The sequence below is a fragment of the Sitophilus oryzae genome, unplaced genomic scaffold (assembly GCF_002938485.1).
Source record: "Sitophilus oryzae breed Bouriz unplaced genomic scaffold, Soryzae_2.0 scaffold_1902_pilon_pilon, whole genome shotgun sequence".
Taxonomy (NCBI): domain Eukaryota; kingdom Metazoa; phylum Arthropoda; class Insecta; order Coleoptera; family Curculionidae; genus Sitophilus; species Sitophilus oryzae.
Genome location: NW_022146616.1, coordinates 366,065 through 390,231, shown reverse-complemented (window position 1 = coordinate 390,231; position 24,167 = coordinate 366,065). Strand labels below are relative to the sequence as shown.

Sequence of the window (24,167 nt, the reverse complement as noted above, 5' to 3'; positions counted from 1 at the left end):
CCCCACATACTCCCACAAAATATTTTGTTTCTACCATCTTTCCGTTTTCGTATAAAAGGGTCGTATAATCAACCGAGTCGAATGAGATGCGCCAGCTTGTATACAGGGTGAGTCTTAAATATGTGCAAGTATTTTTAGGGGTAGTATATTTCGACCCCAGAAATAGGATTACATATGAGGTTTTTTCACCAAAAATTATTTTTTGAAAATTTGGATTTTTTTGAAAAACATTTTGGAAATTTTATGGGAAATTTGTTTAGTTTTTAGTTAAAAAACATAATTTATTGATAATATGGCAACATAGGTAGTAGATTAAATTTATAACAAAGAAATATATAAGAAAGAAAGAAAGAATTCAGAACTCTGAATATTTTGTGCTCATATATTTATTTTTACACTGTAAGTGTATTGAATTTACCATGCCAGAAAAAAATCTAATGAATTTTAATGGACTATATTTACGCAAGGACAAAAAAGAAAACTTGAAGAAAATGGTTTCTATCAAAAATCTAGGGAAAAACAAATTTACTCCGACACCTACGCTAGACGTTTTCTTTTTAGCGAAACCTCCGCATCTTAAAATCTAATTTAGACCCGGCTAGCTCTTCATTTTCGTAAAGTAAAAAATAAAGAAAATTAAATAAGACAATATGAAATGGTGGGTTTGTTTTTTAAGACCTCGTAAAGAGAAGAATGGGAGAAGGAATTCGTGCAGAAACTTAATAAAATAACGTCATTCTCCGTTTCTATCACGTCACGAGCAGGAATTACCTTAAAAAAACAGTGTTGCCAGTAGTAACAATTACTCTTGCAATGTTAGATTTTTCCAGTATCTGTTTTGCAAATCTTTAAATAGAAATATTAGCCCTACAGACAACGATTTGATCGCACAGTCCAAATCTTAAGATCAAATATACAAATTTGCTAAAACAGATATACAAATTTGCCTAACGAACAAAAAAATGCTTAACGTTATTTCGGAAATTTTATCTCTTTCCGTCGTCGTCGGAAGCAAAAAAAAATACATAGAATAAAGCAAAATAAAAACACTAAATCACCACAATACACCAAAACACTTTTACTTTTACACTGGACGCGCGTTTCGCTAACCATGTTAGCATCATCAGCAGATGATTATAAACTAAAGTACAATCTACAAGTTGAGCGTATATATACTCGCTCAGTGGGCACCGAGTGGGCGTGGCAAAATCTAGCCAACCGAGTCAGAGCCCACTGAGCGTAACAGATTTCCGCCACTAGAGTAGTAGGAACAAAGAACTTGAAGGAATTGGACCGTTGTCTCTGTTCATACTCTCTTTACATTTATTAATTCTGATGCTTTCATATGCATCTAATTGCCTGTAATTTGAGACTTGTTTCATTAATTTTAAATTATTAAGATCTATGCAATGTTCTTTATCAACAATATGTTCGGCAACGCAAGATTTATCCGGTCTACCATATCTTATCTGAGCTAAATGTTCTTTAAATCTAGTTAATATTGATCTTCTAGTTTGCCCAACATATTTCTGATTACAATCTTTACAAGAAATTTCATAAATACCCGAGCTTTCCAGTGGAGGTGTTTTATCCTTTAGGTTACCTAATAATTGTTGTAATTTATTATTAGCACTATACACATGTTTATAATTGACATTCTTAAAAATTCCTTTTAGACCACGGGATAACTCTTTATCAAACGGTATCGAAAAATATTGAGACTAGAGATTTCTATATCATATCTTTTTTTTCGGAAAGTGGGAAACTAAGTAATCTATGAACTAAGAAATTTAAACTAGCCATTTTATGTTCAACACTATGATGTGATTCATTAGGAATATATCTGCGTGTGGTCGAATTTTTCCTATAGATATCAAATTCCAGGCAATTATTAGTATTTCTAATAACTAATATATCTAGAAATAGTAATCTGTCGTTGTTCGCAATTTCATGCGTAAATTTAATGGAAGGAAAACGATTATTTAACTTAGAAATAAAATTATCTATGGTGTCTGAATGTGTGCTAAAAACAGCAAAAATATCATCCACATACCTAAACCATACCCTTGGAAAATACTCAAACTGATTCTTAGCTTCCACTTCAAACCTGCTCGAAGTTTCGAGTGGAGAAAGATACGTCTAAATATTTTTCGATAAAGAGTTATCCCGTGGTCTAAAAGGAATTTTTAAGAATGTCAATTATAAACTTGTGTATAGTGCTAATAATAAATTACAACAATTATTAGGTAATCCAAAGGATAAAACACCTCCACTGGAAAGGTCGGGTATTTATTAAATTTCTTGTAAAGATTGTAATCAGAAATATGTTGGGCAAACTAGAAGATCAATATTAACTAGATTTAAAGAACATTTAGCTCAGATAAGATATGGTAGACAGGATAAATCTTGCGTTGCGGAACATATTGTTGATAAAGAACATTGTATAGATCTTATTAATTTAAAATTAATTAAACAAATCTCAAATTACAGGCAATTAGATGCATATGAAAGCATCAGAATTAATAAATGTAAAAAGAGTATGAACAGAGACAACGGTCCAATTCCTTCAAGTTCTTTATTCCTACTACTCTAGTGACGGAAATCTAACTCTTACGTTCAGTGGGCTCTGACTCGGTTGGTTAGATTTTGCCACGCCCACTCGGTGCCCACTGAGCGAGTATATATACGCTCAACTTGTAGATTGTACATTATAATCATCTGCTGATGATGCTAACATGGTTAGCGAAACGCGCGTCCAGTGTAAAAGTAAAAGTGTTTTGGTGTATTGTGGTGATTTAGTGTTTTTATTTATTTTTTTTTACCCATATATATATATATATATATTTTTTTTTACCCATATATGTTTGTTTACCCATATAGGATTTTTTGGGGAGATGAATCCGCCACATAGGTATAGACATTTTTTAATAACATTTCATTTTCCCTCGTATAACACGGACGGGAACTTTAATTTTTAAATTGAAAAGAGGCTAAAAAGTCAAATAATTTAGCTACAAATTCCTTAAAAAATCATCAAAATCGGTCCAGTAGGAGAAAATATATTGAACTTTAACTTACATGAAAATTTTCAGGTGTCCATTTTTCATACTGGTCAGTGTATAACACCGAATAAAATTAAATCTGGCAACGTTGCAACGCTCACTCCTGCGGCAGCAGGAACAACTGATTTTTAGTTTGTTTTGTGGACAGTTTTCGCTTCGCAGGAAAGCTGCCAGTTTGTGGTTATGTCTAGATAAAATATTGATATTATTGTTTATTTCGTTTATTTTCAATTAATATGTCACCTATTTTAACCAGGTTTTTGGCTGTGATATTTGTTGTTAACGTACATTGTGCTAGTGAATTGAAAAGACGACAGGTAAAGTAGGACAAAACAATATTGTTTTAAAATTTCACATTGTTTTTTTTACAAGGACAATATTTATTACAAAATTAAAATGTGTACTCTGTCATAACTAAAATGATTTTAATTTATTGGTTGTATTTTTATTAAGGCATTTAAATAAAATTAAAGGAATTATGTTGTAGGAAAATAAAATTATATGGTTTTATTAAGGACGATATTAACAGAAATTAAATTTTCTATATTATTTTTTAGGACCTAATTTAGATACAGATTTGAATTTGAATATTTTAAGTCGAGGCAAAGAATATTATATAATTGTCAAGGTATTTTCCGGGTGTAGGTAGTTATCTTTATTTTCAACTTTCTGGCACTTCCGGTTTAACCAAAAAATGGCGTTTATTTGCTAATTTTAAATGGAGCACCCCCTATATTTCTCGATTTTTTAATTCTACATGCAATTCTATTTTATGTATAAAATTATATACCTAAGTTGATTAGTTTCTGAAATAATTCCAATTTATGTCAAAAAAGACATTTGCAGAGCAAATGAAAACTGAATATTTTTCAGCGTCAGTACATATATTTTTTATAAATTTTTGTTACTTCTTTCTGGTGTCTTTCAGAACTTGTCTTACACTGCTTAAATTTTTATAAAAATTCATCTAATACACTACTCAAAACAATTATCGCATATTTGAATAAAAATAATTATTACATATTTCTAAATGAATCATATATTTTTCTGCCTTTCTCTTGTGAGTTTTTAGGGTACGCACTGACTACTGACATGTAATTTTTAGTCGCCCGATTATTTAGTTTAGCAAAAGTGAAAACAATACATTCTTATGGAATTACATTGCGTAGCCTAGGCTATGCGCTGACAGGCAATTTTTAATCGGCAGTTTTTAGTTGCATCTGTCTAACCAATATATTCTTATGGAGCCGCACTCACATGCAATCAAATAGTCAGCCGATCGACTTCATAAGCATAAGTATGTATTGTTTCCACTATTTTTAATAGTTTGCGATTTATTCCCATTTTTTCTATTTTTACCCATATTTTCAATACAATTAGCCTATAAAATCATAGTTGCCATGACAAAACAAAACTATTTATTACTTACCTTTAACAAGTAGCTTCATAATTAGTTACAATTGCTGGTATTAGTTAAAGTTAATTAACTTTACTCAAATAAACTAAATCGCAGTAGTGAATTTCTTGGTGTATTTCTATATTATGAAAAATGACACTTGGGATTTTTCGTCGGGCGAATAGCCACAGATTAGGGTAATACTAGATTACCTAATTGCTGAAGACTACTGATGAATTTTCTTCAATATACAGTAAAGTTTTTTCTCGTAGTAATTCTGGTTTATAATTCATTTGGTAAAGCCAATATTACTACTGCCGCGAAACCGTCCCATTACACACTGAAGATGTTTTCTAGATAATATACATCTATTCTTATAGTACTTAGCAAAGTACTATATAATATATAGTACTATATAATATATAGTACTGAACCAAAAAATGTAGTTTTCTAAGCTTGTCCGTGTATATCAATCACATTGACTAATTCATTTCAAGAAAATCTGTAACTATTATCTCTACCATTTATACTTATTACAACAAATAAAACTACAATTCAAATTTTGTTCTTAACTTGCTTAACAGACATGAAATTGTGATAATTATTACTTTTTGTCATGGCAACTATGATGTTATTGTATTAAAAATATGGGTAAAAATTGGAATAAATCGCAAACTAATAAAAATAGGTATATGACATTCTTAATAAAAGTTGAAGAGTTTGGTAAAATCTGTCAGAAAAAATGATAATATATAGGGTATACCATTTAAAAAAATTGAAATTCCTTAATTTTAAGTAGTTGAAATTCCTAAATATATTTTGAACACCTTGTAACATCTAACTAAAATATCTTTACATAGGTCTTTTTCTATATCTCTATAAAATTCTCCTACCAAATTTTAGTTGTCCAACTTCAGAATCAATGCCATCATTGACAATTTTTTAACCCACTGCATTCTAACATTTGTTTAAACAAATTTAAATATAACAAAAACTATTAATTTTAGGTATATAACGTTATATATAAAAAAGTTATGGAATTTTACGCGGAATCTAAAAATAAAATAAAAAATAGTGTGTTGCATTTAAAAAAAAACATATGTTATATTCGCCACACTTTTTGGAAGCACCCTGTATACTGTATAATAATTTTAAAATATGTATCTTAACCATCTCTATAACTTTTATATTTAATATTTTTTTGTAAACCTCGAAACGAATGAGATAATGGACTTTACTCTATCGTTGACTCACCCTGTACAAGGAGAATGTAAAATGTTTATAATCTTTTAGCTAAATCACACTCCACAACAACTCTCTAATGGCGAATACAAATACTTAGCAGGTCTATCCAACGTGAAGTACTTCAATGAAGTCCTAGACAATATACTTGTTCCTAGAGTAGTAGGCAGCAAAAACCACGAAAAAGTATTCAAATACATCTCAACGGAGTTGAGAAAGTTAGGCTGGGATGTAGAAGTAGATGAGTTTCAAGATACGGCACCCAATTTTGGTCGGTTGACGTTTAAAAATATCGTTGGTACTCTAAACCCAGATGCTGACAGGTTTTTGGTGTTAGCCTGTCACTACGATAGCAAATATTTCAAAAATGAAGTATTCGTAGGTAAGTTAACTTAGATGTAGATTGTATGGGAAGGGGAAAATGAATGGTTGTCTTCTCGGCGCACTCAGTAATGAGATGTTCTAGTGTTTCCCTATTTTCTCCACAGAATCTGCATTCGCCGTTGTATCTTAAGACAGACTCTTACGACTCATCTACTTGGAAAGTACGCTGATATTTGAGTACTTGGCAAGTATTCCCACTTTATAAACAACATTGGCAAGTATGGCGCTCACATGACGCGACGTGCCCATTTTAACAAGTACGCCAGCACAAACATTGTTTAAATCCTTGGCAAGTAAACAGTATAGTCGCATCCATGGATACCGGTCGTCCCGAAATTGTCGTTGCTAATGGTTCTTTTTTCTTTTTAAGCTCTTTTACTGTACAGGGTGGGTCAAATTCGACGCTTTTAAATGGAAACACCCTTTTCTATAGGAGATAGACGAAAACTAATATCGGTGTCTGAAGCTCAATTTTCATCAAAAATATGATGGTGAAAACCGCATATCAATATCTGTTACCGTTTCGGAGTTACGGGGTGTTTTTCAAAAATGTGCATTTTTAACAAATCGCTGTAACTTTTTTGTTATGGAAAATGTTGTATTTCTATGAAAATATTGCCAAAGCACCTTTTTACGTAGAATTTAATGGTTTAAGTATAATTTTTTTAACATTAATAATTTAAGAGTTATCAACAGAAAAATTGATTTTTTATTTGGGACACCCTCTATATTTTTAATTAACTGAAAAGAATTTAAAATTACCTTTCCAAAAATATAGCACACTTGATATTTTGTTATAATCCCCTTCGAAATACAGAGTTTTTAAAAGTTCGCCACTTTTAATTAGTAGGCTTTGAACCCCTTATTGATGATATGCCCTTAATGGAACTCGAAAACATATTTTTCCAGCAAGACGACGCACCGCCTCTGAACGCTAAAGTTATTAGCAAATTTTTGCGGCCAAATTCAAGAATAATTGGATAGCTAACCAAGATCCCAGCCGTTGGCCGTCGAGGCCGCCTGACTTAGAGCCCATGGATCTAATCCTATGGATATATTTGCGAATAAAGGTTCTTTATTCATCCGTATAATCTAGACAAGAATTAAAAATACTTAGCAGTTATGAAAGGGTATCTTTCACCCCCAGTGAGTTAATGAATTCCGCGAGGAATGTTCAAAAACTGCCCCGTCTGTCCATAACAGATATAAGGTTAATATGTCGAACACCTGTAGCAAAATCTCATGTCTTGGTTTGCTATTTATTTTTATTGTTATTAGATATAGTTTAAATGTGTTGATGTTGGTTAAATATATTTTAAATTATTATAAAATTCTGCACCTCTCATAGCAAATATTATTTTCGTTTTAATTGATGCTCACAGCTAGAATTTTTTTACTTATTCACTACCCTACTTATTTAAAGCAGGCGACTTTTTATATACTCTATATCTCGAAGAGGAATCGAGCAAAATATCAAGTATGTTATATTTTTGGAAAGGTAATTTTAAATCCTTTTCAATAAATTAAAAATATACAGGGTGTCCCATATAAAAAATCAAATTTTCTTTTGATAATTCTTAAATTATTAATTTTAAAAAAAATATACTTAAACCATTAAATTCTACGTAAAAAGGTGCTTTGGAAATGTTTTCATAAAAATACAAAATTTTCCATAACAAAAAAGTTACAGCGATTTGTTAAAAATGCACATTTTTGAAAAACACCCCGTAACTCCGAAACGGTAACAGATATTGATATGCGGTTTTCACCATCATATTTTTGATGAAAATTGAGCTCCAGACACCGATATTAGTTTTCGTCTATCTCCTATAGAGAAGGGTGTTTCCATTTAAAAGCGTCGAATTTGACCCACCCTGTACACTGTAATACGATTTCTAGGTTCTTTATGTTTGGCCATAATCCATAGGGCTCATTTTCGTATAAATCCATAAATTCCAAAACAACATCGTTTGAAGACTACACGGCAAAAACCAGCTTTATCAATTTTAATTGGAGCCGGAAAAAATGCAATTCAGTGTTTTTAAAGAAATATCAAATTAAAAACACTAAATCACCACAATACACCAAAACACTTTTACTTTTACACTGGACGCGCGTTTCGCTAACCATGTTAGCATCATCAGCAGATGATTATAAACTAAAGTACAATCTACAAGTTGAGCGTTTATATACTCGCCCGTGGCAAAATCTAGCCAACCGAGTCAGAACCCACTGAGCGTAACAGTTAGATTTCCGCCACTAGAGTAGTAGGAACAAAGAACTTGAAGGAATTGGACCGTTGTCTCTGTTCATACCATCTTTACATTTATTAATTCTGATGCTTTCATATGCATCTAATTGCCTGTAATTTGAGACTTGTTTAATTAATTTTAAATTATTAAGATCTATACAATGTTCTTTATCAACAATATGTTCGGCAACGCAAGATTTATCCGGTCTACCATATCTTATCTGAGCTAAATGTTCTTTAAATCTAGTTAATATTGATTTTCTAGTTTGCCCAACATATTTCTGATTACAATCTTTACAAGAAATTTCATAAATACCCGACCTTTCCAGTGGAGGTGTTTTATCCTTTGGATTACCTAATAATTGTTGTAATTTATTATTAGCACTATACACAAGTTTATAATTTACATTCTTCAAAATTCCTTTTAGACCACGGGATAACTCTCTATCAAACGGCATCGAAAAATATTTAGACGTGTCTTTCTCCACTTGAAAAGTCGAATTTTCAGAAATCATTAACCTATACCTACGTTTTCTAATTAATTTATCAACTAGTGAAGGAGAATATCCATTACACTCAGCTACATTCCTAATGTAATCTCTTTCTATTTCATATCTTTCTTTGGAAAGTGGGAAACTAAGTTATCTATGAACTAGGAAATTTAAACTAGCCATTTTATGTTCAACACTATGATGTGATTCATTAGGAATATATCTGCGTGTGGTCGTATTTTTCCTATAGATATTAAATTCCAGGCAATTATTAGTATTTCTAATAACTAATACATCTAGAAATGGTAATCTGTCGTTGTTATCAATTTCATGCGTAAATTTAATGGAAGGAAAACGATTATTTAACTTAGAAATAAAATTATCTATGGTGTCTGAATGTGTGTCAAAAACAGCAAAAATATCATCCACATACCTAAACTATACTCTTGGAAAATAGTCAAACTGATTCTTAGCCTCCACTTCAAACCTGCTCATGAATAAATTAGCCAAAAATGGAAACAATGGATACCCATTGCTGTACCTTCCCGCTGTTCAAAAAAGTTGTTATTAAATTGAAAACAATTTTGTTTCATACATAACGATGTAAGCTCAATATATTCAGTCACAGTTTTGTTGTCGGGACCATTTGCGTTCAATAATTCCTTCAAGTAGCCTAAAGTATGTGGAATTGGCACACTTGGGAACAACGAAGATACATCAAAGGAGACCAAAATTTCACCTTCATGCAATGTTATATCTTTAATTTTGTTAATGAATTCAATATTATTTTTACTTGCGAAAGAAGGTTCATGATCAGGTAAATTTTCGAACTCTCATGATAACCATTTTGCCAAATTATAAGTCGGAGAACCTACAGCCGAAACAATTGGGCGCATAGACTTGTCCGGTTTATGAATTTTTGGGAAAGCATATAATTTTGGTAATGAGGGATTGGATACTTGCAATTTCCTCTTTAAAGAAATATGTTACTATAATATATGGTTGAATAATTAGAAACTTGGTAAAGCTAAGTGGGTAGCTATGAATACCTATAGTTTGCAATAAAAGTTTTTCGAAAATCGTCACCATATTTAGGTGCAATCGTTACCTCATTTTATCAGAAATACCCTGTATATTGTTAATACTAATAAGCACTAGAAATTATCACAACAGCTAAAATAATAAATAACTGTTAAAAAATATCAAGTAATTGTTATTTATATCTAATAATAAAAAAATATTAAATTTTAGGCAAATGTTTTCTCTCCTCTCAGCATTCATCAGCATCATGTCATTTCGTGTAGGCATTTTAAAATTGTTAATTTATATTCCATTTGCAAAATATGTGATAATCTGTACTGTAAATATTTATTGCAAAACTGACTTTGACTTACTTCTAAAACATCTGAAATATGAAGTCGCGGGCCCGTGTTCAAATATTTTTTTGGCCCCTTGCGCCCTCAACAAATAATAATTTTGTTCTAATTTTTTAATAAGAAGAGAATGTTTATTATATTATAACATATAGGTAAACATAAAACATATAGGTAAAAATGACATGCACACTAAATATAAACATATTTTGGAAATTTTACTGATATGTCTTCATGATATTTCTTCTGAAGCATCTTTTCTTCCTGTCCCAATCCTGCATCGGAATAGTTTGAAAGTACATATTTCGTTAAAATTTTAAAGTTACTTTCCACTTCCTATAGACCGGAAAATCTCCTGTTAATTTAAAAATTTTAAGTTTATAAGAATATATACCGGGTGCGTCTCAAAAGTGGTTCACCCCTACAACTTTTTTATTTTTTCAGTTAAAAAAATGAGGTTTGGTATGTTAGGATATGACATAAATTAGGATTGATTGAGGTATTCAATTGTTTTCGGTCACTTCCTGTTTCACCGGAAATTACTAAAGCTTTTAATTTTTAAAGGGCACCCTCAGTATTTTTTTACTTTATTCGATAGAAAATAACACTCTGAATAGAATGACATATCATATGTCAACTTTTGACATTTTCGCGTATGGTTTATTTGAAATGTTGTAACTTGCGGTTCGTAACGAAAATTTGACTCGAAATACCAAGTGTGTGGTATCAAATTATTCGTAAAAAATGCTTTTTCCAAATATGCTAATGAGCCACCCTTGTTCTATTTTAAAAAAACTGAAATGTGATCAAAAATACGATTTTTAGTGTCTTGGCCAGGACAAGACACTAGAAACATTGGGCGTCCAAGCTATTTTTCCAAGGCTCCTTGATTAAGAATTATACTGTTTAACATAGCCATGGCAGTCTAGATTGAAATTTAAAATAATATGTCATTCTATTCAGAATGCCATTTTCTATCGAATAAAGTAAAAAAATACGAGGGTGCCATTTAAAAATCAAAAGTTTTAGTCATTTCCGGTGAAACAGGAAGTGACCAAAAACAATTGAATACGTCAATCAATCCTAATTTATGTCATATACTAACATACCAAATCTCGTTTTTTATCTGAAAAAATAAAAAAGTTATACTTAGGGGTGAGCCACTTTTGAGACGCACCCGGTATACGTACTCAACACCTCGTAATAAAATTTACATAAATTTGTTTCAAAAATCAAAAAAGTTACTAATTTCAGAGACACTTCCTGCTATTTGAAACCAAATTAAGATTCTGAGCAGCACAATATTTTTTATGTAGTAAGAAGTAAGAAGTAAGGAAATTAACAAAAATACAGTTTTATAATCCATTTAGTATAATGTCGCACAGTTAGAATAACGAAAATATTAACATACTAGTTGAAGCCTGGCGCATCCGTCACGACAGGAAAAAAAATACTTTTTATTTTTTTTAACTAAATGAAAAACAAAAGATCCGGCGACGACAGTTTTTAGAAGAGCCAATTAGCTATATTTTAGTAAAAAAGCAGCTTTCTAGAGCAAGTCGTTACTTCAGTAGAGACGACACAGATAAACATTAGCATTTTATATATGTAGATATGTAGTTGTCGCAAATCTCTACTCTTTGGTTGTAGTTCGTATTTTACAGTAAATATATTGTTCAATCTGGATTTGTAGGGTTTGCAACAGACCTCCCGCGGGCCCAGGTCCGTTTTCCATTAAACACGTTTGAACACCGGTAGTTACGCCACGTGCCATATAAAAACAACTTTTTTTGACATTTTTAATTTTTTTTGTATGATAGATCATAATAATTTGTTCTTTTCAGGTGCAATTGACTCCGCAGTACCCTGCGCAATGATGCTCAATCTGGCGAAAGTACTCAAAAAAGACCTGGATGTGTTTAAATCTAATTCAGATTTAAGCCTAAAACTGGTGTTCTTTGATGGAGAGGAAGCTTTCGAGAATTGGGGCCCCAAAGACTCTATCTACGGAGCTCGACATTTGGCCAAAAAATACTCACAGTCTAAGACAGTGGTGCGATCTACCGGTGAAAACGTTTCAGAGATACAAAAGATCGACATGCTAGTTTTGTTGGATTTGCTGGGCTTTAGCAACATGAATTTCTACAACTTCTTCAGAGAAACTGGACAGTGGTAAGAGAAATATGTTTAAATTAGCAAAAAGGTTCACTAAACATATACAGGGCGAGTCTTAAATAAGTGCAAATATATTTAAGGGTAGTATATTTAAACCTATTACAACTATGATGTTTTTTTCGCGAAAAAAAATTGAAAATATGGACTTTTTTTAGAATTTTTTTTTAATTTTTAGAGGGTAGACTAAATTTACAAGAAAGAATACCCAGAAAAGATACAGTGGTTCTTAAAATTTAAACGAAAAATCATTATTTTGTTAATTTTCAAAGTAAAATATTAACCGACATATTTTTTGGACTTATTTGAAAAACGGTAAAGAGAAAATATGTTTCTTTTATCGAGATTTACCAGCTTTGTAAATGTTTGCACTTATTTAACACTCACTCTGTATATTTATGTAGTCTTTAAATACGGCTTTTTTATATTTCTGCTTTTTACAGGCACACAAAAATGGCGGATATCGAGGACAAGCTTCACCAATTAAACTTATTAAATCAGAAATCATCAAGATACTTTATCAGAACCAACTTTTTTAATGGTCGTATAGAGGATGATCACATACCTTTCTTAAAAAGAAGTAAGTATATTATTATAGGGATTATAGTTAAAGAATAAATAAAACACTTTCTTCTTTGGCAGCTTCTTATAATAGGTATACTAACAATTGGGGTGCAAGGGGTAGTGAAGCGATACATATAGACTACTTTACCCAAAAGTCAATCTCACCTTCACGCGGTGCACCCTGTTTACACAAACGAGGCTCTGACGTCCGAGTATAGGCGGTATAACCTTTTACAATCCTCAGACCTACCATCTTTCTGGGGAAGAGGAGTAGTGGAGTAGTAAACTACTCCTAGCCGGCCGAGAACGTAGCTCAAGGGAACTATTGTCGCGGTCCTCTTACTTATAGTGTGACCAACGGATCTGTAGCTACGGGGTATCGGCAGGGGAACGCAGTTGTAAACAAAACACGCCCAATTTCATTCATAAAATAGGCATGGGCGTACGGTGTTATATGAAAATAATGTGTATCATAAATATAATACTCAGATTAATAATTTTTTTCAAAAAACTTTATGCTGTTTGAATCGTTACTGTTGAGTTAGCAGATAAACACTAGAAGCTTTTATTAAAGCTCCCTTAAATATTTTGAATCATTTTATTATTGTGTTGTTAATATAATAGAAGAAATAATTACAGCTGGGGGTTGGAACCTTTGGTGTTACACACCAAAATAAAACACTAAATCAGTACAATACACCAAAACACTTTTAATTTTACACTGGACGCACGTTTCGCTAACCATGTCTGCCATCAGCAGATGATCAAGACTGAGTCTTGAGGTATATTTATTTATATATCTGTACTAACTATATTTTTTTCTATAATACATAATAGATATAACTATTTCCAACAAAAAAATCTTGAAAATAGTTAACTTTGGAAGCGCAAACAAAACATAATTTTACTCACCAATAGATCCAATATTGCCTATTACACCAGATATGGTATCGCTCCGCCAGCAGTTTTTAAAGGTTAGGTCATTGTCTATGTGTTTCATCCAAATAGATAATACCGTATGATCGAATAAAAACGGCGTCAACGATGGCTATGAAATGAAGATCGCTGTCATTTTATATGTAAAATTATATGGGAAATGTCATCGATCGTCATTTCCAAGCCAACTGGACGCCGTTTTTTTTCGATCATACGGTACTTGGCTATATTCTCGAATTTCGCGTATATATTTATATCTCTCTCTGCAATATAATGGGCCGCTCCATTAATATTTATCAGTTATTTTGACATTTACGCCAAAAAAATTCATTTGATTTTAATAACCCCTTAAGCGTTTCCCTGCAAAAGGAAAATTCGATTCTTCCTGCAATTTTTGCAAAAGCTTTCTAATTGTGGGGACGAGTTTGAAGAAATATCCGCTCAAGTTTACGTTTAAACGGCAACTTAAGCGAACTCTCTGTAGCTTCATCGCAAACCCTATTATGAACACAATGAAATAAACCAAATGAGATTTCATCCACGTTATTATTAACTTACCTATACAAATTAGCTATTATTTCTCTTGTCTGACTATGTAGTGTCTTACCCTTAACAAATTTATTCATTTTAAAACACAAATATACGATCAAATTTGATATTAATAATTAAAAACTACGAACGAAAAACATTATAACAAGATAACAAAACAATAAAACACAACTTAACTATCAAATATACGAAAAATTTAGGAATAAAGTTTAGGATAACCGGTATAAAATAATGAAATAAAGTAATAATGATCAAAAAAATGACACCGCCACTGGATATTTCAATAGTATTCAATATTCCTACTCTTTTCAGAAGAGACCGTGAAGTTGGGGATAAAGCAAGCGAATAGGAAAGGCGTAAAAGCCATGGCAACTGCCTGGTAACAAATCCTGTGACATACTCTCGCCAATCATGTTCGATGAATAGGCGGCCATGCGCGGCGGTGCCGGTTTGCCAATGATATCGTTGAAAAATTTTCAACTTTCATAATAAGCAGATTATACAGAATGAAAGAAATAAGTTATTAAATAAAATATATCGAAAAATATGAACTATGTTAAAATTCCTTAGTAATATACGTCAGAATATATGCTAAACACATTATATATAATAAAAATATATTAAATTTATAGTTCATGTCTGGCAATTTTACAATTTTATAGATAAACGTGGCAATATCGATTTTTTTTTCTCGCATTCCTTCCGTAGCTTCAGATCCGCTGGTCAAACAGTACTGTGCCATAGTCATCCCGTGCTACAGTTGCAGCCAAAACTGTGCGGCAGCGTAACCGTTACAGTTTAACCTTTTCACGCAGCTAACACACAACAATGATGGAACATTCGAGTGGGACACAATCATCATCCGGAGGTAAAATACCCCCTCAATCGGATCTCCGGGAGGGGGTGCCTACTCGAGCGTATCATCGGAGAAACAAAAAACATCAATGTTTCACGTTTGCGGCGTGGAACGTCCGCACTCTACTGGACAAGATAAATTCAAATCGACCAGAGAGAAGAACAGCACTGGTCTCTCAGGAACTCCACCGACTAAATATAGATGTTGCCGCTCTTAGCGAAACCCGCTTCGCGGATGAGGGTAGTCTCACTGGGGAGCATTACACCTTCTTTTGGAAAGGTCACCCCGCAACACACAGGAGAATTCATGGCGTAGGCATTGCAATCAAAAACAAAATCGCCACTAAATTAACAGAAGTACCTATTGGTGTCTCCGAACGTCTTATGACCCTAAGGTACCCCATATGAGATAAATCTTAGGGCAACACCATTAGTGCCTACGCTCCCACCCTAGACGCTAAAATTGAGGAAAAGGATAAATTTTACCAAGCCCTACAAAATGCTCTCCAACGAATTCCAAAGCACGAACGAATCATTTTGCTAGGTGACTTTAATGCTCGTATCGGTAGACAACACGAACTATGGCCTGACGTATTGGGAAAACATGGAATAGGAAACGTAAATAGCAATGGTGAACGCTTATTAACAACATGCACAGAGGATAATCTATGCATCACCAACACGTGGTTCATGTTGAAGGACAAGTTTAAAGGTACCTGGAAACATCCCAGATCAGGTCACTGGCATCAATTGGACCACGTAATCGTTCGAAGGACGCATCTAAAAGATGTCAGACTCACAAAAGCCAGAATAGATGCCGAATGCGGCACTGACCACCGACTTTTAATTTCAAAAATTAAAATCCAGTTAAAACCCAAACATCCACACTGTAAAAAGCAAAATAACATGACGATTGAACGTACGGGGTCTAGAGACAAAAAATACCGCCGTCCCCCTCCGGGAAGCCATCAAAGAATCACTTCCACCGATAACTTCAATCTCAATCTTGGAAGCTGAACAAGGCTGGACACAATTAAGGGATGCGATTCATAAAACTAGCGAAGCAGTACTGGGCAAGTCCAACAAAAAGAAACAACCAGATTGGTTTAACGAAAATCAACCTCGTATACAGACCTTCTTGGAACAAAAGCACAGAGCGCATCAAGCAGTTACTGCAGATCCACACAATCCAAGGCTGGTAGACAACTTTAAAGCAGCCAACAACGCGCTTCGAAGAAATCTGCGCTAAGTAAACCACCTGCGCTTTGGTGGTCACCAAAGGCTAATCAGATTCAAGAGTACGCCACGCATCACGATTATGGTAAATTCTTTGAGGCTGTTAAAGAAGTATACGGCCCAACCAGGAAGGTAAGCTGTCCAATCATGGCACAAAATGGCGAACTTCTAAAAGAGGAAGAGCAAATTAGAAACCGCTGGAAAGAGCATTACAGCCATATCCTTAACCAAGAAAACAACCCCAATATGGAAGCACTAAACACAATACCTCAGTATAACAGCCTCGATGTATTAGATACTAAGGGATGCGCCTACAATAACGGAAGGTACCTACAATAACCTACCTACAATAACGGAAGATACTAAGGGATGCCCCTACAATAACAGAACAGGAAATAATGTCATCCATAAAACAGCTTAAAAACAACAAATCAGCTGGCTGTGGCGCGATCCCGGCGGAAATCTATAAGTGTGCAAGTAAAGAACTTTTTGGTTATCTTAAGGCTCTCTTCGATGTCATATGGGAAAGCGGAGAGGTACCTCAGGACTTTTGCAACGCGAATATAGTGAATATATTTAAGAACAAAGGAAGTGCACCAGACTGCGGAAATTACCGGGGAATTTCACTATTGGCTATCGGAGGAAAAATTCTTGCAAAAATTATGTCAAATCACCTTCACCCTCACAGTTCTTAATTTATTCATCTTTATGTCAAAGAACATGTAAATAACCATTAATATTTAACATACAATGCATTCACCAACTAATATAGAATCATATCCATTCTCTCTGATGTAGGATAAGTTTGCATTTTCGGCAAATTTCTGAGAATTTTTTTTTGTTGTAAATGACACAAAATGCATGATGGTTGGTAGTTAAAGCTAGTTGTTAAAGTTGGACTAATTAGACAGCTATGTTGAAGTAACGTCAGACATATCACAGCCAGCTAGATTTTATCAAATAATAAAGATCTACTCAGATCAAATCATATAAATGAAAATATCTAGGAAAATCTTTGTTTGAGGGGTAGGCAACATTAATAGTATTTTGAAGAGACATGAATTCTCCATTGAATATCGGAATAATATACTGGGTGTTCCATTTAAAATAAAAGAGTAACATGCTTTTAAAGGTGACCAATGTTCAATATTAATTTGGTTTCATCCTGTAGAACTTTTTGGATGGATTGGAAGTTTTAATTTGATTTAAAGTACAATAGTTAATTTAACTATATATTAGGCTATACCGGGTTAATTCCAATTTAGGTAGGTTTTATTGTAATTTAAAAATTGTTCTTTATTTCTAGAAAATGTTAAATATGTCAAAAACCTTACATTTTAGTCATATACTTCTCTTATAAAACTCACCTTTATTTTTCTCCCCGAATCCTAAAATCAATTAATATATATAGGGTGTTCCTATATTACAACCTAATCATTACAAAAAACACAACGTTGATATGTAACTTTTTTTGGGGACACCCTGTAGAACTCTCTATATTTTTAAAAAATGTTTTGGTTTAATTTTTACTACCCGATCAACTGAAATGCACCAAGCCCATAAAATGGACATTGTTGTTTTTTCCCCTTACTCTTCAAGTTATTTTTATTCAATATAGTTCAGACTACTCTATCGTACTTTGCGCTACGTTAACCTTTTTTTTTGATATTATTTGTACAATAATTTTATTACGTTTATTTGTTACAGATGTTCCAATTTTACATTTGATTCCTATGCCATTTCCGAAAGAATGGCACACACCAATGGATAACAGAAACATCATAGACATAAACGCCGTGGAGGATATGGACAAAATCCTGAGGATATTCCTTGTTGAATATCTCCATATGTCAGTAAACCAATAGTTTCTTCTTAATTTTCTGTAATGTGATAACGTCAAAGATCTGATTTTTTTCTTATATGTGTTTACGTCTCGTATATGTTGATTTTTAAGAATATTTTTTTAACATATTGCTGTTTATTGTATTACTGTAGTTACCTGTCAGAAACGCAAGAAGAGAGCAGGCCCGAAAAAGAGTTATAACTGAAGCAAATCAAGGCTTCCTTCTTCCCTTACCTCAAACATTCCAAAATATAGTCTATTTTTTATATTATCGATGTAAATAAGAATTCTGTTTTGTTATGTTTAAAAAAGTTAGGTTAATTTATAATTTTACTCTTTCCGAGTTATTAAGATATTTTAGACCAATATGGAACAGCTGAAAAAACAAGTGTATTTTTATCCACCTGGTAAACTTTATTTTTTAAAAACCTTTTATGTGTGTACTTGAATTAGATAAAATTAAAAATTATTGTACTTACCTGTAAAAAATAAAATGCTTAGGAATTTGTTTTATTTTTTTTCCTTCAGATCCTATATTAGTGATGAGCAAAGCAAGACTAACGGCCGTATTCATAGTCGAGCGCCAGCCCCCCGCCGAAAAGAAGCGCTCGCCGAAGATTTCTTCGGCGAGCGCTTCGATATTGGGAGAGAAAAAAAGCTCTTTCATAGTCGGCCGCCAGCGCACCGCTGGCTGGCGAAAATGACGGCGCGTCGCCGACAAAATTTCACTTCGGGTGGAGGGTTTTAACAACAGGGAACATGTTTTCTTCCTTTTTCTACACAAAATCGGTTATACGAACTTTAACATTCTCTAAATATTTAAATATTAATAATTAAATATTTTATTGATATTGGGTAATTTAAATATTTTATTGATGTGTCTATTATTTTGTTATAATTCGTTTTAAAGTAATGAATAATATCTTCGTAATCCTTCACTTATAGTAAAAAGATTTACAATTTTTTATATACATATTTTTTTGGCTAGGTATATTTTTGGGTCATAATAAAAAGGATTTTAAGTTAATAATTTACATAATGGGGAATTCCATAGGTCTGTTCGGTTATTTGAAAGTTTTATGGATTCGTTTTTATTACGTTTATAAATTTTTATAGACCTTAACCTATTGATGCTGTGTTAAGGATTTTAAAATTATTTTAAGGGAAAATATGACCAGAGTAGAAGTAATCTATATTTTTAAATTGGCTCTATTTTTGTTTTGTGTAGATGACTGATGTTTTGTGAATTTGGTATATTTTTTCCAGTTTGTGTAAATTACAAAGAGAATTAATGTAATAAACGTAAAAACAATAGGAAAAATAAAAAATCATAAACATAACAAAACAAAACGATAAAACATTTAAATGGTCAAATAGACGGACGGAATTCATATGCCTCAAATGTAATGAGTAATGGCCTCAAAAATACGAATGTCATCGTTCTCGTTAACCGTCACAATATTATAAATATCCATAATTAATTCATTGCTTGGTGCTTCTTTCAACTAGAGAAATAAACCAGACTAAACTGGCGGGCCGCCCGGAGATGGTAAGGACATGCTCCAGTCGCCGGCCGAAAATCACCGGATGGGGTTTAAACTGCGCAAGTGTTCTTCGCCTGGAGATCGACTATGAAACGGAAAAAAAATGCATATCCAACCGCCCCACGGTGGAAAGACACAATATAAAACGTTGGACATTGACTTAAAAATAAAATTTTAAATTAAATAATTTTGGTAGAAGATTTTAATTGCTTAAAGTCCAGACCGTTATATTTTATCCAACTCAAAAAAATATTTTTAATGTCTGTTTGAAAAGTTTCAAATGAAGATATTACACTGACTTAATTATGGTATTCATTTCTTGTGAAACAACCTAGTTTTATAAAAAGTGGCAAAGACATTAATAATTTTTTTAACCATACATATATTAGTGCAAACGATTGTTTTCACTTTAAAATAAAAGATATATATTGTCACAAAAGTTTGGGAGAACAATTATTGTATATAAGAGACACATAAACATTTTTTTGCTACTAAATACTAGATTTAGTAGCAAAAAAATATGTAATAATAGAAAAAACAAAAAAATGGCCAAAGTTGGCCAATACTTTATATATGTCACAAGGTAGATTAAGCCTTTCTAATAACGAAACTAATTTAATATCTTGCCCCAGCTTGCCCCCCTCTAAAAATTTCCATTTAATACATTACTAATACATGCTATACTAAAATCAAAAACCTTTTCAATTCCAATAAATCAAATTATCTTTATCAAGAGTCAAATTATCTTATTTTTTTATAAATTTATTAATATTTAATTATTAATTGGATAAATACAAAATGACGCTTAAATCAAAAACAGATACAGGGTGCTACAAATATATGGAAAACTTATAAACTATTGGAAAAAGAAAAAGGGTTAAAGTGCAGCGTTGAGCTTTTTTGTTTGTGTTAAAAATATTCTAGTGCGTAGATTTACTGTTATATTCTTTGCTTATAATAAAGTTAGTGTACAGGGTGTCCCACTAAGAATAGCCTCTCGGCTATATCTCGGAAAGTATTAGCCGTGAGGCCTGCGGAAAAAAAATATTCATAACTAAAGAGGCTATGAGAAGTTGCTGGAAATTATTTTCAAGTTTGTAGAATGGCCGCTAGAGGGCGCAACTGCTATAGAAAAATAAGAAAATGGAGTTTTTACACAATTTTGCCTAGATAAGTGGTACTATAAATAATAGCTTCATAATCTTCAGTAAATTCTGAATATTATTTGTTAGAACCATTTTCCCCTGAGATCTGTTTTTATTTAAATATTAATAACTCCGGACTGAATGGACAGAATCCAACTAACGGGGGCTCGTTTAAAAGAGCGTTTCTTACTCTATATTATACCATATAAACAATAATAGTAAGCTTTTGAACGTAGACGCTAGGGGGCGCTGTCTTACAATTTAACAAACATTGAGCGTTTTTTCAAAAAAATTAAATGCGATGGTATATGTAATTTTAGCTGACAGTAAAGAGTAACGAAAGCTTAAAAAGTCAGTGAAAACCGCATCTTGATATCTTCTTTCAAACCGAAGATATTAGTAAAATTATATTAAATAGGAAAATATAAGCAGTGTACCATATACACATAAATATATGCGTCATATTTTTATAATACGGTATCAGTAGTCCTAGATTTCAGTGGTAAAATCTAAAGATATTTATTTTTAAAAGAATCAAAACTAAAACATTTCACGACAGTTTGGCAAAGTTCATTAGCATTTAAAAATTCTAAGATTTTTCCAAAACATACTATATTTTTAGGTCACCCTGTAGATGGTTTGTAATGAGTCAACCACTTTCTTTCATTAAAATTTAAAATTGTTCTGTTTATACATTATTACGGTATATAAAAATCATTTTTTCGTCCTTTGGATTAAAAGTGTTGAGAAGAAAACCTCATGTCCAACCGCTCCCATAAGCTCGTTCCACTGTGCGCCCGCCGCACAGTGCTTCGTCCCATGGACAAAAATCAAAAAATAAGTTAAAATTTACTAATATCTGAATATATAATTTTATACTTATAGCAATGTATAACCATCCTGTATATTATTTTTCATAAACAGCGTTTTTGTTAGCAAATATTTTCACTAAAAATAAATTTTGCGATCATTATCTCATCAGTGAAAAGAATAACATTCATAGTAGTTCTGTATATTATGAAGTTAAACGGGTATGTACTTAATTGAAAGCCACTATGGATATTGTTAAACAAGGTATGTACTTTAAATTTATTTCTAAACAAGTTCGTGATTGTTTAGTTCTTATTTATTTTTTAAGATGATTCTTAAATGGGTATAAAAATTTTACGTTTTCAAACTTCAAAAAGGCATTTAAAAAAAACATATCAAAACATATCGTATTTATTGAATATTTTTGTTCCCATATTCATACACTTTTAATTTTTGTATAGTTCACCTGCGTCTGCTTGCGACGAACTTTATTTTATAATACTTTTCAGATGGAGTAAAATTGATAAGCAATGCCGATCTGGCTAATACTTGGCTTGATCATAAAGACAAGAACTCAAAATTATTTGTATTTCAAAAAATATGTTCTTATTAGATATTGATGAACCTTCCAGTCAAATGAGACACCACTGGTGCCTGAAAAAGTCCACTATGTTGGAGCGAAACGTCGCATAAAAAAAGTGTCCATCTTTCAATTTATTATATAATCTCATACCCAAGAAAAGGAAAAAATAATATATGGATATGCTGTATTAAAGAGGTAACTATTAACATCCGAACCCCTCATAGCGACAAAATGAACAGTAACAACGCGAAAAAGTAACATATTAGAAAATGATGTACAGAAATATCTTATATGTGAGGATACTTCATCTACCTGATTTGGATACTATAAATTTGGAAGATTCTGTCAGCAGTAATTCTTCTGAATCAAAGTAGTTACGATCTATGCATTTTGTTGTCCTAAAGTAAATTTATAGTATCTTAAGTTTTTTTTTTAATTAAATATAACATTAATGTTTCTTTTTCATTAAACAAAAACATTTTTATCTTATCTTACGTATTAGGCTTATATTGTAGGAATCATGTTCTAATGTTATTTCAATTCTTTTTTATCACAGGAATTTATTTAATACTTACACCGTTTTCATACTATAAATTATTATTTGCTTAGATGGAACACAGCTCCAATATTTTTATTATTTATAAGATTTTTTTTCATAAACGTGGGACTAAGAACATCATCATTTAGTACAATGAGAGTACTCATCATTTGTGTCAAATAAACCTAGTTTGAATAAATTGCTTACAATAAAAGAGAAGTTTTGGATTTTTGTCCTCTAGAGCCATATGTTCGAAGCACTGTGCGCTGGCTGGCGAAAATGACGGCGCGTCGCCGACAAAATTTCACTTCGGGTGGAGGGTTTTAACAACAGGGAACATGTTTTCTTCCTTTTTCTACACAAAATCGGTTATACGAACTTTAACATTCTCTAAATATTTAAATATTAATAATTTAAATATTTTATTGATATTGGGTAATTTAAATATTTTATTGATGTGTCTATTATTTTGTTATAATTCGTTTTAAAGTAATGAATAATATCTTCGTAATTCTTCACTTATAGTAAAAAGATTTACAATTTTTTATATACATATTTTTTTGGCTAGGTGTATTTTTGGGTCATAATAAAAAGGATTTTAAGTTAATAATTTACATAATGGGGAATTCCATAGGTCTGTTCGGTTATTTGAAAGTTTTATGGATTCGTTTTATTACGTTTATAAATTTTTATAGACCTTAACCTATTGATGCTCTGTTAAGGATTTTAAAATTATTTTAAGGGAAAATATGACCAGAGTAGAAGTAATTTATATTTTAAATTGGCTCTATTTTTGTTTTGTGTAGATGACTGATGTTTTGTGAATTTGGTATATTTTTTCCAGTTTGTGTAAATTACAAAGAGAATTAATGTAATAAAAGTAAAAACAATAGGAAAATAAAAAATCATAAACATAACAAAACAAAACGATAAAACATTTAAATGGTCAAATAGACGGACGGAATTCATATGCCTCAAATGTAATGAGTAATGGCCTCAAAAATACGAATGTCATCGTTCTCGTTAACCGTCACAATATTATAAATATCCATAATTAATTCAGTTTGCTTGGTGCTTCTTTCAACTAGAGAAATAAACCAGACTAAACTGGCGGGCCGTCCGGAGATGGTAAGGACATGCTCCAGTCGCCGGCCGAAAATCACCGGATGGGGTTTAAACTGCGCAAGTGTTCT

At 32.1% G+C, this 24,167-nt stretch overlaps 1 protein-coding gene across 1 annotated transcript; it reads left to right on the top strand.

Annotated features, from left to right (window-relative positions):
* Positions 1 to 3,174: 3,174 nt before the first annotated feature.
* LOC115883438 (glutaminyl-peptide cyclotransferase-like) lies at positions 3,175 to 18,862 on the top strand. Its single transcript, XM_030901802.1, has 6 exons — positions 3,175 to 3,379; positions 5,752 to 6,082; positions 12,044 to 12,371; positions 12,815 to 12,951; positions 18,219 to 18,360; positions 18,507 to 18,862. Exons 1-6 carry the CDS (start codon positions 3,299 to 3,301, stop codon positions 18,553 to 18,555), a joined length of 1,068 nt encoding a protein of 355 aa, XP_030757662.1. The 5' UTR covers positions 3,175 to 3,298; the 3' UTR covers positions 18,556 to 18,862.
* Positions 18,863 to 24,167: the final 5,305 nt, after the last annotated feature.

Excerpts from the sequence above, each read along its gene's own strand:
- LOC115883438 (XM_030901802.1), top strand. The coding sequence starts at position 3,299 with ATGTCACCTATTTTAACCAGGTTTTTGGCTGTGATATTTGTTGTTAAC. Across the intron at positions 3,380-5,751 it reads GTGAATTGAAAAGACGACAG|CTAAATCACACTCCACAACA; the intron begins GTAAAGTAGGAC and ends ATAATCTTTTAG. Across the intron at positions 18,361-18,506 it reads CTTGTTGAATATCTCCATAT|TTACCTGTCAGAAACGCAAG; the intron begins GTCAGTAAACCA and ends GTATTACTGTAG.